The sequence below is a fragment of the Amphiprion ocellaris genome, chromosome 12 (assembly GCF_022539595.1).
Source record: "Amphiprion ocellaris isolate individual 3 ecotype Okinawa chromosome 12, ASM2253959v1, whole genome shotgun sequence".
NCBI classification, from domain to species: Eukaryota; Metazoa; Chordata; class Actinopteri; family Pomacentridae; genus Amphiprion; species Amphiprion ocellaris.
In genome coordinates, this window is record NC_072777.1 from 19,560,938 (window position 1) to 19,580,604 (window position 19,667).

General features: G+C 39.2%; 1 protein-coding gene across 4 annotated transcripts in view; it reads right to left on the reverse strand.

Moving 5' to 3' along the window:
* The window catches only part of ryr3 (ryanodine receptor 3), a 121,347-nt gene extending 104,778 nt beyond the window's left edge, over nucleotides 1-16,569 (reverse strand). For all 4 annotated transcript variants that reach the window (XM_023280941.3, XM_023280939.3, XM_035953146.2 and 1 more), the window contains exon 1: nucleotides 16,415-16,569. In XM_023280941.3, coding sequence (XP_023136709.2) covers nucleotides 16,415-16,462 — 48 coding nt within the window. In that variant the 5' untranslated portion in view covers nucleotides 16,463-16,569. The remainder of the gene's footprint in view (nucleotides 1-16,414) is intronic.
* Between the last annotated feature and the right edge of the window lie 3,098 nt (nucleotides 16,570-19,667).

Below are 19,667 nucleotides of genomic sequence, written 5' to 3' on the forward strand. Positions count from 1 at the left end.
AACAATGCCACATTAGACCCCTAACTAGACAATTTAGTGTGATTGCAAAGGAAGAGCCCCTGCATGGTCAGACATCTGTGTGCAGAGAATAACATAGGAGGGTTTTTCAGTTTTTGAATGTGTCCTACTACATTGTCATATGTTTTTCCACATTAGAAAGCGTTCACTTTCATCTCCTGCGTCCAGCAATATAAGAGAAAATTGTTTCCAGACACACTGCTGTACAAATGGAAATGAACTGGAAACAAGGATATTTGAGGTATTTTATCTTCGGACAGATTTTCGTGTTTGCTCAGCAGATGTAAAAGTTCAAACAGACAGGAGGCTTACAGTCAGTTTCTGTTTCAGACTTAGTGAGGATGATATGTCTTTCTGGTTTCTACATGTGGGAGGTGTTCATAAATCAAAGACACTGACTGGACTGTCTTCACCCACAACAGGAAGGCCCAACAGAATTCAACAAGCAATCTGTATTCAGTGAATAGTACAAAGTTTGAGCAATACACTTGGAGTTATTATGAGAAGATCAATACCACTTTCCTGTCTACATGCCACAGACTGTATGTGCTATAAATACACAGCCACAGCTAGTTAGCATAGTTTAGCTTAGCTGTAAGACTGGACAGAGGAAGGAAACGGTTCTCCTGGCTCTAGTAAGGAGTTTTGCTGTCACTAGGCAGATTTTTCATCTAATACTGTGCATGGAAACAAATAAGCCAATTTTCCAAAATGTTACATTCTTCTTGTAAGTTGTTCTTGTGAACTCTTATGCTAAAAAGTATTAGTGAAGGCTAAAATAGTCCAGATCTGTGATATTGCACTAAAGTATAACCTTTGAACTTTTAATCTGCGTGCAAGAAAAATGAAGACTTGCTCTTATTTTGCAGCAGGTACATTTCACCATCTTTGCAATAAACAACAAAATAAAAAATAAACTCATCATCTGACTTCCAGCACCAACATTTTTCAGTCTCAGAGATGTGATCAATTTTATCCCACAGAAACACTTTCTAAGCAGGAAAAAATTAATGAGACCAGTGGATAAACAATTTGAGTCAAAAGATTAGATCAGATTAGGTTAGATTCAGCTTTATTGTCATTGCAGTGAAAGTACTAAGACAACAAAATGCAGTTTAACATTTAACTTGACGTGTAAAAGATTCAGTAAAAGTGCAGTGCAATCTAAAATGTCTAAGTAGAACAGCTTTAAAGGCAGTGTGAATGTATTACGATATATACAGTCTGAGCAAGATTGACAGTTACAATGCATGTAAATATGCAAGGTACAGTGTATGCATAGTTAATGTAGCCTGACTACATACAGTATGATACAGTTTTAAGAGTATGAACAGAGTGCTATGAACACACTAAGTATATAAATAAAATAAGTTGTAGGTAACATAAGTGGTATAAATCAAAAAGAATACAAACATGGATTAAATGTAAATAGAAAGACAGGGATAAGTAACAGTAAAGAGACATTTTGTGACCATACAATGGATAATTTGTAACAAAAAGTCAAAGTTCTTGCCTCAAAGCTATATGCTGGTCAATTTGTGTTGCAAGACAATAAAAATCTATCATACAGAGTCAAAGTGAAGCATAGTCAAGTTAAATGTCATGGTGAAGTGAATGAGGGGAAAAACTGGCACAGCAGTTCACACCTGTAGCATTTTAAAAATCTGTGACCCAACTTTGGGCTTCAGGGAGGTGATTACCGATAGCAGAAAGCATCAGTGTTGGCTCAGAATCACTGCTACAGCTTTCTGGGTAGTTGTGTGATGGAGTTAATGCAGTTTGTTGTTTCAGGCTACAGATAGGGAAACTCAATACGGTCACAGGATGACCAAAGACTTGTCACCTCTTTAAAATCAAGTAAATACACCTCTTTCTTTTCAGCTGTTTGGGATTCTGGTGGCCTTATGAAACCAGCAGTGCTTGGCACCGTTGGCTGACGCTATATTTATGCATGCATGTGATGTGCCTTTTCATGAAATCACTTACGGATGACTATTAGTGCCGACTTATCCTAATCCTGCGGCAAAATTCATGAAATGTTCTTTTAATCAGCATGAAAAATCATCTAAAATAGCAATGGGACCATAAAATGTTGCACTGAAACTGTTACATATTCATGCGTACATGAATTTAATGTAACTGGCCAACCACACTGGGCTCAGATGCACAAAATTGATTTTTTGCTCACTTGCATAGTGCAGCTTCAGAATCAGAAGCAGTCGGAGTTGCACTGAGATCAGAAAGCAACATAGACTGGATGCCATCCAGTCATCTGAGCAGTGTGAAGCAACAGGAGGAAGAGCAGAATGGATGATAATGCCAACATACTTCTATAATAAACACAACCACAGGAGACACTGTATGGGAGGGTTTAATGTCTTCAGTGGAGCCATAGTGGAGTTCTCTGAGAAAAATCCAATCACTATGATCAGATCTGAAAACCTAATGAAATGGCATCATGTGCCCACAGCCAAGACACTTCCTTAAGACACTTTTTGTGTGTCTGTGCACTCCTGACTTGATTCCAAGCCAGAGAATCTGGTGAATCTGAGGCAAAGTGATCCTCGCAACAGCATTGCGACCATCTGCTAGACAGCTAAAGACCAGCATCATTACTATGTATAGGGCCCTGGCCTGCAGCAGGAGGAGGTAAGTAAGGGTTGGGTGGCTGCTTTATCCAGCTTCCAAGTGTAGAGCGGGAACTTGACCCTGCCCTCTCCCAACCCGACCCCACCCGTCCTCACCACCCCTCGATTGCCCTCTGGATCCTGCAGGTCCAACATGTCTCCACTTGCCCCAAAAAAAATGAGTTTGTCACGCCGCTCAGAGATTTCTTGAATGACCACAATCACTGTTGAATGTGTTGATTCTCTTTGACAGACGCTCGGCATTTCCCCACCCTTTATTTTTCCTTCCTCTGCTTAATTCACTGAATAGCCAGCCTGTGTGTGACAGCAACAGGTGTGTGTGTGTGCGGCCCGATGCATCCACCAACCGAAACCCGAGAACTCCCGATGCTCCAGCGTGCCAAATAAACTCCCACAACTCACCCGGCGCTGCCACCAATGTGAACTTGAGAAAAGGTGAATCTGTTCAATCCCTCAGCGCTGCTATTTTGACACACATGCCTTGCACATGCTCAGTGGAGATCAACACAGGTGGGCTTTGGGAGGGGAAAAATGTAGAAGGAGGTCAGAAAATAAAGGGAACGAAGAAAATTCCTGCACATTTGTCTCCTTGTTCACACTGTCTCAGTGTGTAGTCTCTGACTGCTCAGGAGTCGTGTTTCTCATAAATGTCAGGCAAGGTGCTAAGTACAGGTTGAGCTACGTGTTTTTAGTGAAGCTTAGCTAACAACATGGAGAGCAAAGAAGATACAGTGTAGATGTGTGAGAAGTAAAACCTGATAAGCTTGATAAGGGCTGATAGTCGTGCCTATCAAAGCGCTGTCACTCAGATTATTGTTTCTGACATGAAAAACAAGGATTTTCAAAAATGGTGGTTTAAATAGATTGTGAACTAAACTTGCTCTTTGGGATCTTTGCGTTTATGAGCGACCTGTCAACCATGATTGCCCGGTATTATAAATAATGAAGTTATTATTCACAATGTTCCAACCTTATGTTAAATTTTTAAAATCTTGTAGGGCCTCAGGAAAAGGATTCAATGGTGAGAGAAAAATGATTAAAGGCAAAGGAGAACCTGATGAAGTGCAGCGACAGTGAAAAATAGAACAGAAACAGATGACAACATAAACAAGAAACAGAAAAAAGGATTGGGAAACTGATGTTTTAGCAATTTGACATTTTACTGCAGTTCACAGATATATTTCAAAAGTTAAGATGCCCTGAAGGTAGAATAATCTCGTGAACAAGTGAGTGAGAGCTAACGAGCCAAGTCAGAGACTCTCAGTATTTCTGGTTAATGGAAAAGGTATGCCAGATCCAGCCCCAGTGTGTTGCTGCTCTGTTTATTTTATTTTTTTTTGTCTGATGCAAATGTGTCAGCACAGTCAGTTGCAGTGGTTGCATTTGTAGCTTCTTCAGAGACACACAGTTAGAAAAATCTTTATCTATATTGTTTATGAATTAGTTCTAGCTCGCTGAATAAATATTAAACGTAAGCCTCAGTAATGCCTGATTAATCTGCTAGTTAAGTTTAGATACTTCTAAGGACAATTCGTGCTTTCTGTTTAAGTGTACGATACGTACATTTCATCATCCACACACTCCACGAGGACTGTCTGCACTACAACCATGTGCCAGTAAAACAAGCGCTGCTTTAAACAAATGTGTAATATAAACAGAGACTGTACGAGGAGATTTTCAGTCATATATGCCTTTATAATTCATTACTAAGCGTTTTAAGTAAAGTAGTCGTTGCTGGACTTTGGAGGAGCAATGTTTGTACATGCTTTCATCGATTGGGCCCAAACATAGTAGGAGTCTCATTTCTCCAGATATCCTGTGCTAAGTCAACACACTGTACCTGGTACACCTCAGGAATAATCACTGACATGGTGCTACAGCCCAGTCTGTAAGCAGCTGCTGTCTCCCCATGTGTTTTCTATGTTCAGCGTGTCTCTGTTGAAGTATGAACAGAGCCATGTCTACATTCTTCTTATCGGCCTGCAGACGCTTGATGTGGAAACCATGAACTGGTCTTCAGGTTATATAAACAGTTCAGTTATGTACATGTCTTCTGGAAGCCAACAAAGCTTGACCATGATGACACTTCAAAACCATATCTATCATCTGATGATAGGCAAGATCCCAGATAGATACGGCGTCCCACAACTTTCCTCAGAAGTTTGATGCAAATCCAGTGCAATTTAAATGTAATAATAAAAACTAAGGTCATTTATTTAAGCACCATATTTTTAAAGCACTTTATCTATTTGAGCTGAGATTTACTTGCAGTTTTATTCAATGTTATCCTCCAATCCAATTATAGTTGAACACAATTTCTTAGATAAAGATTTTACATAAAACACATGTGAAAACTTCAATGATATATTTTGACCTGTTACACCCAAATTACTGGACTTATGACAAAAAAATGGTCTGCCTGAGGCCCACTGTTAGATTTCAGATGTTTATGAGTTGTTGTTAAACCAGAGAGAGAATGTCACTTCAAGACAGTTTTTATCAATTCAAGGACTAATCTACTATGCCAATCAATGATTATTTTACTTTTTACAATATTCAGCAGCAAGTAGAAAGTTGTTTTCAGTGGTGTCCATATGCTTTTCCACAACACTCTCCTATGCTACAACAATCTCCACAAGTCTGGGCTTCAGTAGCACCAGCAGCAGTTACACTCGGCCATTCACTGTTTTGAATCATCTGCAACCAAACCCTGACTGCTTTCTGTCATAACTGATGAATGGGATGGACTTCAGAACACAAATAGAATGTAGTCAGCATAGAAGCTACAGTACATGTGCTGCCTCAGCAAGATATGTCGAATTCTGTATTAATTTAGTAACATTTGATACAAGAAAAGCACTCAAAGAGTGCAGTACTCTGACAAGGCTGCTCAGTTGTATCATTTCCGATGGTTGAAATCTTGAAAAAATTCATGGCAGAAATTACGGCACTATAGAGTTTGACAAAATGACCTTGTACTGAGCACAGGCATGTGATATGCATGTGTACATTATGTACGGATACCGAATCGCGTGACCTATATATGTAGCGGGTAGCGGGAATTGATGGGACTCAGAAACACCCCCACAATTTAATGCATTGTTCCTTGTACCATTTCCGACAGATAAGTCCCGATAAGTCTGCAGTGGTGGATTTGTAGCAGGATCATAATCATCGTCAGCACGCAGCTGACGTAGTGTTCACTTGTAGTCATAGCTACAGTGACGCCGTGCCACTATCTCGCAATGATACAAAAATCTTTAAGAAATCCATGGCTCCAGACTACAAGCTGCATCACTGCCAAAATCTACTCAATTGGTCTTTGTGTCATTTCTGACCTTCTATGAAAATTTCATCCAAATCCATTAATCTGTTTTTGAGTAATGTTGCTAACAGACAAACAGACAGACAAACCAAAGCAGGTCATCACATATTTATAAACAGCATTATGTGGTGTGTGTCTTTGCTTAATACAAAATAAACACATCAGGTGCAGGGAGAGAAGAATTCTTGTTCAGGCTGTGCTGCCATCCTCTCTGTAGCTTCTAGACATTTCTGTGGTGTTTCTGTGTGGTCACGTACGACTGCTGCCCTCTTGTCATTGTTCGGCCTCCCAGATTTGACAGGTGACTTCGGCTGTGACTGCTGTAATTTCATTTCTCTGACAAGGGTGTCTTACCCTAGTTTGATTCAAATAGATTTCACTTGAACACATTTTTACTGCTGTCTACGGCCAATAAAAAAACTCAATTTCTGTGAGGTCACTCAAGGCAGCTGTCTTCTCTGCACTATTTTTGTTGTTATTATAGCTATAGCTAGCAACCACAATCAAGGAGACCTGGCCGGAAAAGCGCTGCAAGTTTCACAGTAGACAGTACAACATTAGGCACACAAGTAGAAGAACAGTGACAATGTATTTAGGCTCAAAGAAGAGAACATTATCTATAAAGTTTGGAAGAGGATTAAGACCAATGTGAAAAATGCAATTGATTTCTGACATTATGACTTTTTTCTCTGAATTTAATCTCAAAATTCTGAGATTAAATTCAGAATTCTCAAAAAAGTCAGAAGTTAAATGCATTTTTTTACAGTGGCTGTAACATTCCTAAAACTCCTAAAGGAGTCAATCGCCAAATTGTTGAGTTTATTTTCCTATCTCTGTCTTTACACTTCACTTCTGGACAGACAGCAGACACAGATACGCTACCATTTAAAAAAAGTTTGGGGTCACCCACACAATTTAATGTTTTCCATGAAAAGTCACACATTTATTCATGTGCTAACATAATTGCACAAGGGTTTTCTAATCATCAATTAGCCTTTCAACCCAATTAGCTAACACAATGTAGCATTAGAACATAGGAGTGATGGTTGCTGGAAATGGGCCTCTGTACCCATATGGAGATATTCCATTCAAATAGTCATTTACCACATTAACAATGTCTAGACTGGATATCTGATTCATTTCATGTTATCTTCATTGATTAAAAAAATTCTTTTCTTTCAAAAATAAGAACATTTCAAAGCTTTGGAACAGTAGTGTATATATCTTGTGATGTAGGATTATGTTTGGAATATGATCTTCAATGCCTTCTTCATAATGCATGTACTGGGCCAGTTCTCACCAAAAGTTCGGCCTTAAAATGTCATCTGAGCATTTGCATTTATAGAAAACAATTGTGGACTCGTGTATCGTGTTATTTTTGTCTTGTTCTCATCTATAATTATTGCCATAAGAGTTTTCAGAAATATCTTGACCCCCCCAGTTCCTGCAGGTTTTCATAGCTGTCCCGCAGCCTCAGAGAATCAAAGATATTTTGATGAAAATCTTTTTTACCCAAAACGTCATCAGAGTTCACTTCAAAGACTAAAAAATATCTGAGACCTCGAGAGTTACACACAGATTTGTCAGTGAAGATGCCTTAATTTTATGCTCTTGCCTTCATGCGTTATATACAGACATATGAGTGAACATTATGCGTGTAGGTGTCCATATGCAAGTGTGTGAGTGCATATCTGAGTAAACATCATGCGTCAAAATAAATAATGCACTGCACATCTGAGCTCTGTATTAAAAAAAAAAGAAATAAAATTCCAGAGTAAGGCAAGTTTTGCCCCGCAGTAAACTGCCATGGATGACAGGCTCCAAGATTTATATGGTGTTCCCATAACAAATTGGATTTTCTTGGCTTAGTTTATATGCATATTGCTTTAGAGCTGCTTCAAATAATAGAGGCCCCCATGCGTGCAAGGCCGAGGCGTCCAGCTCAGCAGAAGTGCTGAGAAATAAGGGGCCTGTGGTCAGGGATGCAGCTGGAGCATCTCTAAAGTCTATCATCCTGTCTGATGAGACAGAGCGGACACAGGGAAGATGTAGTGGCGTGTTAAGAGGCAGACAGCATTGTGTATGTGTGAGAGGTGAAAAACACAGAGAAGTGCAGGGATCAGGCCAAGTGAAGACATTTACCTGAGGCTGACTTCAGCCTTCTTTTCTCCTCTAAGCTCTCAGGTCCTGAGCAAAGCCAACACTAGTTTTACCTTCCAAGTTGGCAGTGCTGTTTGTGTCAAATTTGATGCAAGCTTTAGTTGATTTTAACTCAGATGGTACAACCTCAAACCTCAGAAAACAGCAGTCCAATAAGGTAAGTACTGTTTCAGCAGAATAGATTTCACAGAGGTCAAATTTTCATTCCTCAGACAGACTGAATACCTGTGGGTCGATAGTGGACGTGACACAAGATAAATCCAATGAGCATTTAAGTGTTGTGCAATACATCAGTAGCAGTCTCTGACAAGGTAAACCTCCCTCACTACAAGGGCTGGAAATGATTTTCAGATCCATCCAGCTACAAGATGTCATCTCTGACTGCAGCTGCCATGGATGGCTGCACACAGCAAATAGAAAGTGCTGTTTTAGGATGTCAGTGGGCTTACTGAAAAACTGAAGACGACTGAATTATTAGCAAAATGACAAACACAATCATACTTGTCAAAGTGAAACATCCTCAAATCCTATCTTGTCAGAAAATAATTTTAAAGGGATCTATTATTCAAACATGGATATATCTTAGTGTTTATTAAGAAAAAATGGGTGTGGAAGTGATTGACTGTTTGGTCCTCCCTCATTATTACAAAGCATCAGCAGAGCTCCTCGGTGACTAAGGGCTCAGCAGGCTTAAAGGCCCTAAAAAATGTTTTATAATAAAAATGTATCAAAAACAATTAGAAAATAATATGTGAATTTGAAAGGAGATAGAAACAAGGCTCCAAATAAATTACAACTTTGCTTTTTTACAGCTAGATGTAGGAACAAAAGGTTGATGATGTGTCAGCGCTGTGGTCACAGCTTCTTTCTGCAGTCTTACAAAGGTTGAAAAAATAGGTTTAATCGATGTCACACTCATGACAAAATAAGCAACTTAAACATTAAAAACTAAATCATTTTAGGTAAACTTAATTCATAGCAAGTAACACAAAACCCAACTTAAATGCTTTATTCAAATGTTGCTAAAATTTGATTGGTACAATAAAATGACACCACTTTCTCTGATTAAGATTAAGAAACTCTTTTGTTACATCCGGTGTCAACAGACCAACATAGCGATGGCCAAATGCCAAACTAAAGGCCTGACAATGCTAGTGTACAAGTGGTCACTTTGTCTTTTATATAGTTTCAAGAGGAAAAATCATTATGGCAAAGCCCTGATGACAAACTGAACCATGCTGGTGTTAAGTGAATATGAACTGAGTGACCTAAGGGACACTCAAAATGCTAAGAAGCTCATTGGCTGCACCTTTTTCTGTCCTCTGTTGATTAATGAAGGTAATTATTTGGGTTTAGAGTCCACTCACGCTGCTGCTACTAGCAACTGTGCCTGAAGCTCCACAGCAACTAACTGCAGCACCTGATCGATTTATTCAAGGCGCAATTTACATTTGTATGTATTATTGGTAAGGACATAAAACCTAATGCACCTAGTATGAAATTATATTGCTGTATAAGTAAATTTAGAGCCAATATTTTAAACAAGGTACTGATTTTGATTGTATAATGTTTGCTAATTAAAGCAGTGACATTCTTGTGATTTGTAAGACTACAAAAACAGGCCATAGTCAGTGGCGAGGCAAAATAATTTACAGTCAGAGGAATAAGTATGTCAACTTATATCCATATAGTAACATAGTAGTCTGTTTTCTGGTTAAGGAACTGCTCCAGCAGCATTTTGGGAATAAACACTTACATAAGGTCTGCAGGTGAAGGTAAACCTAAAGGCCTCACATTGGCTGAAGAGACAAGAGCCTTGTCCTACCTCCTTCATGTTTAATGGCTTTTACATAAGCTGTTCAACACCAGTTTAAAGACTGGAGACAGATTAGTGAGAAGATAATGTTTTGTTTTTTTTAGCAAGAAAAAAAAGATAATGAAAATTTCATGTTAATGGAACTTCAAATGAGCTTATATCATGTTATATGATCAGTTTGTTTATTATTTCCCCTCACACCCCTCACTTCTCCTGGAGGACAGTTAGTGGTTTTGTGGTACCGCCACCGTGACGTCAGGGTTGTATAAATGACGAGCATGGCAGGCGCCTCGCTGTCCTTCAGTACTGATGACTGGAGAGAGCCAGAGCGGCCAGAGAACACACTGTTGCTCTGCCATCCCAGCCTGCGCAATCAATACCGAGGAAATCCGTCTCATTCAATTTACATCAAGCTGAGGGAGGTTCACCTGAGGCTGCAGGATAACGCTCCATATCTTGTTGGAGAGGAAAGCTTTACAAGGGCATCAACTAATGCAGTACCACAGTAAATGCTGCCCAGTAGAATCAAGTTGAGTCAGATGGGATATAATTTCTCTCTATCAAAGAAATTAAGAGTTAATGTTGCTCTGTGTTTTCCTGGTTTTGTCTTACAGTAATTAATCTATACTATAGCTTTAATTCTTCTCCTCAGACCTGTTGATGTAAAACTATTTTAATAGGTTTTAGAGGACATGCAGGGTTGCCAGGATGATTCCAGTCAAAATGCTTTCCATTTTACTTGGTACAGGGCAAACAGTTTCCAATCAGTGTTCAATTTTATTACTCACATTACTCCTCTAAAACATAATCTTTCAAAAATGCATTAGAATTCTTGTTAGGTAGGGAAACTAAAATCAAGTTAGGTTTGACTCAGGGAAGTTTGTCTTCAGTGGTTCTGCTGAGTCAACTCTTTAAACAATTATAGGGAAACTCACATACTAACCTACTATCCTTATAACAATAGCAATACTTTCTTTAACCTGTGATAGCAAAACTGTAGTATACACAGTGTGTAACTCACCTCAAAGATTTTATGTACAAATTATACATTTGTGAATAATTTGCAGACACCTGTTTTCACTTTGACATTAAAGAATCTTTTTCCGTCAGATCAGTGGCAAAAAAAACCCCAACAACACATTACATCTACTTGATTCAGTGCTATAAAACAATAAAACATTAAAACTTCCAGTAGCTATGAATACATTTTATAGACACTGTATGTTGTCTTTAAGCACCCTAACCATCCATTACATACCCAGGAGCCCTAAAAGGTACAGTCGACAATGACTGAAATCTCCGAAGCTGCAAAATGACTGATAGGTGATCAACAATGATGCCACCTGTTAGCTGCAGTTTTCTTAACATGTACATGAATAATATGTACCCTCATGGAGATCTGAATCACATCACTGACTTCATATTGCATATTTGATTTGATTACGTGTCTCAAATAATAAAGTCAATATGTTTCAGCTAGCATTAAGACCTAAGTGAACAGCTTTGATTTAAAATCGACCAAACTGTCTCCGCCACCTAAAGTCCTGGTGGCACTGTCCATTACTTTGATATATTAAGCTTCAGAATATGCTGTATATTGCTGTGTGGTATCAAGCATATGATTTTTAAATGCTACTTTATCCCTATAAAAATGGTGTTAAAGTGTCACCGATCTTGTGCTGCGCCGGCTGAAGCACTGCCCCTGGTGTGGTTTAGTGCCAGGCGAGCAGAGCTGTATGTGCTGTGGAAGCATCATCTTTAAAAAGGCTAAATTTAAACCCCTCGAGTTCTCGGTTTGGTATGCAGAAGGCTTCCAGAACAACATAAAGTCCAAATAAGCCCTGAGGAGCTACTGGTGGACTGTAAGCCTCAGTTACCTGGTTTTAAAAGGTGCAGCAGCAGCTCACCTGGACAGTGCAAGATGCAATGAACTTAAACTGTTTTCAGGTGCAAACGCATTATCTCTAAAAAGAAAATCCTACTTTGGCGATTAGCAAAACTCTGTCGAACTTAGTAACTGTAGCATCACCTGTCAAGCTTTTTGTTCTCGTGTGTGACACATCTACAGTGTACAATGATAATGACTGACATTTTACCATAGTCTTACACAATTAGTCTTTAATTTCAGACAAAAATAAACCCCAGTGGGTTTGTGTGACAATATGTATTGAAGATATCTGTAATTTGACTCCTCCTAGTCTATAGGAGCATTTCAGATTTCCACATTGTCATCGTTTGTTATGACAAATGATGTCTCTTACAATTCATGTGTTTGGAATTGTAACCAATATTTACAATTCAGCTGCAGACATCCAACGTGAACTGCAGATATCTACATCTAAATTATGATCTGTTGTGATTTTCAGTTTCAGAAATCAACAGTTTAATTCTGACCAGTCATAATTCCAGTTCAATATATCTTTAATTCCCCTCAATTCAATATATTTACATTGTCCTTTTAAGAAATCTTAACTTAAGTTTCAACTAGACTGTACAACATTGTAGATCACATGAAATTATATTCCAAGGATCAAAGCTTTCATTCTCCACAAACTCCTGCTAATAAGCGGACGACATTTTCTTACAATCTAATCCACTACAGCAGCCACCATTACTTCTACTAACACTGTTCAAATGCTTTTCTGGACCAACATCCTACAGGGAACTTCTCATAAACAGTGCCAAGCACAACAGCTGAGAGAAGACATTGTGAGGTTTGACATATCTGCGACTACTATTTTGACTGGTTTAAACTAAATCACAGATATCTGTAAGTGTTACTTTGACTGGTTAAAATGAAATTTTAGACATGGAATAAAGACTATGACTAGTCACAGTGTAACTATGATCATTGAAAATTACACTGACATCTGTCATTTCAATGCTGGATAATAAAACTGAAGTAATAAATGTCAAAACTGCTGTTCAGTCGATTTTCATTTCCAGCCAGTGACAGCCATAAATCACTACTAGCTCTGGCACTTTTCATCTGCTGTAATTTGCTAACTAATTAAACTGACATTAATTCCATGAAATGGTTAAAACAGTAACCAGAAAAGCACTCCAAAAGCGCAATACTTGGCCAAGGCTGCTCAGTCGTTGTATGATTTCCGACAGATAAGTCCCGATACGTTGGCAGCAGTCGATTTATAGTAGGATCGCAATCACGTGATCGTCAGCAGGCAGCTGATGTAGTGTTCACTTGTTGTCATAGTTACATCGCCGCTATGTCGCAATGATACAGGAATCTTTAACAAACCCGTGGATGCAGACTATAAGCTGCATCATTGCCAAAATCTAATCACTTGGTCCTTGTGTCATTTCTGACCTTCCTGGAAAATTTCATCCAAATCCAATAAATCCATTTTTGAGTTATGTTGCGAACAGACAGACAAACAGACAGACAAACGTACGCCGATTGTCACATAACTCCGCCACGTTCCTTGGCGAGAAACAAAATGGTAACATTAGACTATTTCATTCTAAAACACATTGACCAGCAAAAACACTTGTTCATATATTTGTTGTTAGTAACTATGTCTCAATGCAAGTCAGAAGCCAAAACAATGTTGTTGTCATTTCCATCGCCCTGTGAAATACAAGCTGAAGCTCCCAACTGATTATGACCTGACGATAAATTTACTTACTCTTTGTATGTGCACTGAACAAACAAGCATATATTTCACCCAAATCATGAGCTGGTTGACATCATACCATGAGTGTTGATTTAGTTCCAAATTAAATGAACTGTCCAAAGCAACTCATTCCTGACCACATGATTTTGAAGTACTGTATATTTCACCACATGAAGTCTTTTATTTCCCTTTATCAAACAGAGAGTGAGCTTCAGTGTAGGAATATAAAGTTACAGAAGGGATTGCTGTCTTCACCTTGGACAGAGAGGCTCTCATCACTGCCAGCTTTCCCAACGTTACACATCAACAGCAAGCGAAGAGTGCCCATGTTGAAACTGAACCACAACGTTTGGACCTCTGTCACCACCTGACAGTATCAATGCAAATGCTGCATTCTTTGCACTTTTGACCATGTGAAATCTGCTTACAATTTTCTTCAGAAAACACGCAATAGCTCCAGAGTGCACGACATTTGTCCTGCAACAACTTTCCTTCCAAAACAGAAACAAAAATGTCATGAAATCAACAACTTTGACTGCAATCTTTAGAAAGGGCCTGCCACTTGTGCATAAGCTTATCCCAAAATGTCCAACAGTTGTAATGTAGTGTGTGTCAATTAGCACTCTTTTTTTAGGGCTTCCTGTGAGGGCACGTTTCTCTCACCATGGAGGTTTGATAACAAGGCTGTGGACCTCAAGGGAAGCCCCCCTCTCAAATCGCTGTTGTCATCAGATAACCAGGATGCCATTGTGACAGTAGAATTTGAGAGGCATGGGTCAGCATATCACTGGCATTACAAATAGTAGGCGCTGTTAAGTACAAGCTCCCGTCTGCCACTAACAACCAGCCAAGCCTTGAGGGGCTTTCATACGGATTAACAATAATGTATACATCAGCATCCCAAAGTCATGAACCAAATGGGTGTCAGTGGAAAACCAAAACAGAGAGATTGTCTCTTCATTGAATGTGACTTAAAAGACTACGCCAGCATGTTTAGGGATCATTTTACCAATTGTAGAAAGATCATGAGACAGCCTGAGAGAATAGGGGTAGAATTTAGACCTCTGTGGATGTGGAAGAAGTCTGAGGAAATAACCCTACTGACGTCATGTAAGTTAGCTCAGTGTCAGCTTGATTCTCAGCTGCGTGGAGCTGGATGGAATTGATGGGTCTAATGAGATAACAAACATTATAAAAGTGTTTACAATGGTTCAGGCAATTGGTTTCCATTCATTTAGATATGAAATGAGCATGTAATAGCACACTCTACAGACTTATGTAATCTTCACAGTTAGCAAGCGTTTGTTAATATTTTTGGGAATACTCTTTTATTCTGGTGATGCAGCTTAAGTGTAGAATACATCTGCAAATCATGCTAAAACTTTGATTTCAAACGATGTTGACATTAAGTAAACTGTGATGAACTTCACCACTCAAGTTCCAAATTATAGGTTTTCATCTCATATGCAAAAGACTGGAGATTCCTAACTGCTTTAACAAAATACTAGAAGTCGACTGATTATCGGCTTGGTCAACATCGAATTCAATATTGAGCATTTTTTAAATTAACGGTATCAGGTTTTTAAAAACTGCTTCCCCATAAAACACTATCATTGGTTATGTGTCTTGAGTACTGGCATATCAACACTAAAAGTTAAATTTAGATTAATTCTCTTTTTATGAAGCATATGCAAAACATGAATAAGCAAAAGCATTTCAAGTATGTTTTATTCTAAATTTGGACAACAATGTTTTCATACTGCAGGCTTTACTGTATACTGGCTCCAAATATGAGATCCTGGTCGTCTTGATTAATACAAAACTGGCATCAGCCATGAAAACATATCTGTCACCTGCTAAAAAATACTGTACTGTAAACCCACATTTTAGTAGAAACTGGTAACGTATGTCAAATAAGGGTTGTTTGCTGCATTCATGGCACTAAATCTCACTAAATTTCCCAATTACACAGGAACAGACTGGGCTTCAGTGTACAAACAAACTGGTTTGGCATAGGGAAAGTTGCGTTTCAGAAATCCAGAGGCTCCGAAGTGCCCACACAGATATTTTTTTCGGTAACATTTGAAATGATTCCAATTAGAATATACTACCAAAAGGTACACAACCACAGTCTCTCCCCAGAACTGAAATCAACACAGTCTGCTCATATGTGTCTCAGGGTGATAAAGTGTCATGTGTACCACAGAGCAGGTAGAAGTCCTGCTGTGCATGTCGTTGTCCAGTCTTATTGCTCTGCATGCAACACCACACACATTCATGAGGCTGCACAGTAGAAGATGCGGACAGATCTTCCCTCCACCCCAACACGCAAGCTGTCATATCATTTACCAGGAGAGCTGCTGTGTAGAACCATAAGCAACCTGCGTCAAACAACTAAAATAGTCACTGCACAGGGTGCTGTGTGTGTGAGCACAACTTATTGAAACTCTTCTCCCAGAGGAAAAGAATCCAGCCATGAGCAAGTGAAAGGATAAATGATTGTGCACACTGAGCGAGATCAGAGAGCGTCCAGGCTGTGAAATGACCAGATTTTTTGCCCTTGCACCTGCAGACGGAAGTCTCATTGAAATTCTCTCCACCAGGAGTCCAGTCGACAGGTGCGAAGGTGCAGCCTTTGCAACCTGCGGCAACTTCACCATCAGCAGTCATGCAAAAGCAGAACATTTCTGAAAAACTTCCACAATAATCCAACTTGGCTGGGCGGCAATTGACGAGCTGCCTGCGGCATCTCAAAGCGTTAATTAGGAAATAAGGAACGGCTCTTTGTGCCGATGAAACGGTCTTTACTTACAGTTCTCAAGAACTGGATCTCATCTTCCCCTTCTCCGCCCTCAGCCATGGCTGTGAAGGAGCCTGCTCAGACTCTGGAAGCCACCACTGACTGCCGGCAGAAACGCGATGCTGTGCCTCTCAAGCCGATATTAGCAGAGAGCTCATCCACAGCCATATAGGGCAGCCCGGCCGAGCCCCCCCCCCCCCCCTCCTCTCCTCTCCTCCCCTGACTCCCCCCCCTTCCACCCTCCCTCCTCCCTCCTCCCTCCTCCTCCTCCTCCCTGCGCTCCGACGCCAGCAGCAGCAGCAGCAGCAGCAGTGCGGAGCAGAGACGGAGGGATCCGGGCATCAGGGGACGATGAGCTCCCGGTGCTGAGGATGCTGCCGCTCTGCTGCCGATGATGAGGAGAATGATGGTACTACTTCTGAAATGTCCGAGGTTAAAGTGAAAACCTCCTTTTGCCAATCGATTCAGCAGTTTAACAACTCCCTGTCTGACAATGACGCATGCTGCTCCTGACTGGCAGTCCCTCACCCTCCCTCACCCTCCCTCACTCTCCCTCCCTCACCCACTCACACTCACAGCCCTGACACTGAATGCTTGTGTCCAAACACTGCGAGCAGCTGTCATTTTTAAGAGACACATTTTCATCTCCTCCTTGTCAGTCTTGTGAACTTACTCCTATACCTTGACGATGCTTTTGTCTTGTTGTTTGTTGGCTTTTTGCATATTAGGCAAACTTAGTGTCTTCCTTTACACATGCCACCCTATCCTGCCCACTTGCATGCTTACTTGCTTTGTTCACTCGTCTACCAACTAATGAGAAACACAGAAACACAGATGCATGCTGTTTTTAGATCAGTTTGCCATTAAATCCACAACTACATGTTTTTATTGCACTATAAAATTCTAATTTCAAGTCTAAGATTGCATCACTATAAATGTCATGTGTAATCAGGGGGGAAAAAAATGTGTGGCTGAGAAAGAATTAATTTTCACCTACCAAGCCTCACTAGCGCCATGGATGTAAGCTGAATTATTTGTAAAATGTTAAAATGGCGCTAATGATATGTAGAGAGCATTGTTTCGTCTTTAAGATCTTTTTTTAAAGGTAGGCTAGCACATGAATAAAAGTTTGAGTCTTCATGGAAAAGATGAAAGTGCCTGGGTGAGCCCATCATGTTTGCTTCAAGGACATGTCTGACATCTAGTGGATATCTAGTGAATTTTACAGTGAAACAGTGTACATGGCATTTAGCAGTTTATGACCTGACTAGGTTCTATGTAAATGCAGAGGGAATTTTTCTCACTGTATTTTTGACACAACCTTATAGTTGTTTAACCTTTGAGCAACCAGTAACATAATAAAAGCCAATATTTTAATAAATTTGGCCATTTTGAATGTAAAGCCAATAATTTAATAACTTGCCAAATAATGTGATAAGTTATTACATTATTGGTTGGTTATTACATTAATGACGTAGCATTCTATTTTTTTTAAATCTTTTGAAAATGTAATAACTCCACCCAATAATGTAATAACACATTAAAAGGGCTTAATATTTTTTTTGCAATTTTTGTGCAGTTTGCTCATCAAAAATAGGGATTGTGGATGGCATAGTCATCATATTCATTCATCAAGGATGCATCCTATGTAGCTATCACTCTCCTTAATTATGCTTGTAATTGACATTACTCCTGCGACAGACTGGCGACCTGTCTAGGGTGTCCCCTGCCTTCGCCCGAGTCAGCTGGGATAGACTCCAGCCCCCCCACGACCCTAGTGAGGATTAAGCGGTGTATAGATAATGGATGGATGGATTGACATTACTTTCTCCAGTAAATGTCTTTAACTTTGTACTGCCCAAAAGCTACATTGCTGAGAAGAATCCAAGCTTTCACACATCAGCTGTCCTCACCAAATAACTGTTTTCTGTGTAAACGTAGACCACTGTTGCTCCAGCAGCCTTGCAGAGCTTCATAATACCAATGGAAGAGTGATCTTCTCTGCGAGTGTTTCTCTTACATATAAGAGAAGAAATGCAGTGCTATTTATGTATTATTACATCATCGATTGCAGATGACTCATTTTCAAAAGATGTTTTAATGCTAGGCCATTAGCATAATAACCAGCCCATATTGTAATCACTTATTTGATTATGGGCAAAATGTTATTGCTTTACTGGCTCAAAAACTTTATTACATTATCGACAGGTTATTACATTGTTGGCTTTGTTACTTTTAAAATGGCCAAAATTATTACATTTTTGGCAGATATCATATTACTGGTCGTTATTACACGATTGGTTGCTACAAATCTTCAACCATGTGAGCCAGTGTTTGTACAAAAAGTCAGTCTCTTTGGCGTTCAGTCACTCTTAACACAATTTTTGTATCCGTGTTCATACATTTTCATATTTTTTTTATAACAACTTATAATACATCAGATTTGTAGCTCAGTTCAGTGTCTGTTACACTGCTGTTAACCTGTGTATCTGTGTCTCAGTCTATTTGGAGAAGAAACATGAGCACTTCGTGGCTCATTTAGTGTTCATTTTTGTTGCTTTATCAGGACCATCCGCTGTTTTGTGTAGTTCAAGATGTAGCCCATAATAAGATAAAATCAACTTTATTTATCCCAGAGGAAATTGTTTTGCCAGAATACAATACAATAAACAAAGGTTAGTGGAATATATACAATTACACAGAGGTTAGTAGTAAAATAGAAATAAAAAAAATACCAAGTACAAAATGCAAAGTGTCGAAGTGTTTGTGTGAAGTGTCTAAGTGTGTGAAGTGGATAAGTGGATGCCAAGGAATAGTGCCTAAAATAAATAAATAAATAAATAAAATAAAATATGAAAATAAATAAAATAAAATAACACTAGTACAAAATGTAAACTGTAGACTAATAGCAAGAAGCAGATTAACAATACATGAACTGAAAGTAAAAGTAAACCAATGTGTTGCACTAGAAATATTGCACTTGAACAGTGATAATACAGATAGTAAGACTATTAAGGAAAAATAATATTACGAGGTAAAGGGTATCCCTGAGCCTGGTTCTGCCAGAGGGTTCTTCCTGTTTAAAGACAGTTTTTCTTCTCGCTTTCACCAAAGAGCTGCTCAGAGAGAGTCACTTTGATTTGATGAATTTCTCTAAATATGTAATATTCTCAGGTTTTTACCTTGCTGGGTCATTTACTAGGTAAAGTAAACTTAAGGTAAAATGAATTGAATTGAAATGAATCTTGCCTGCATGAACCTATAA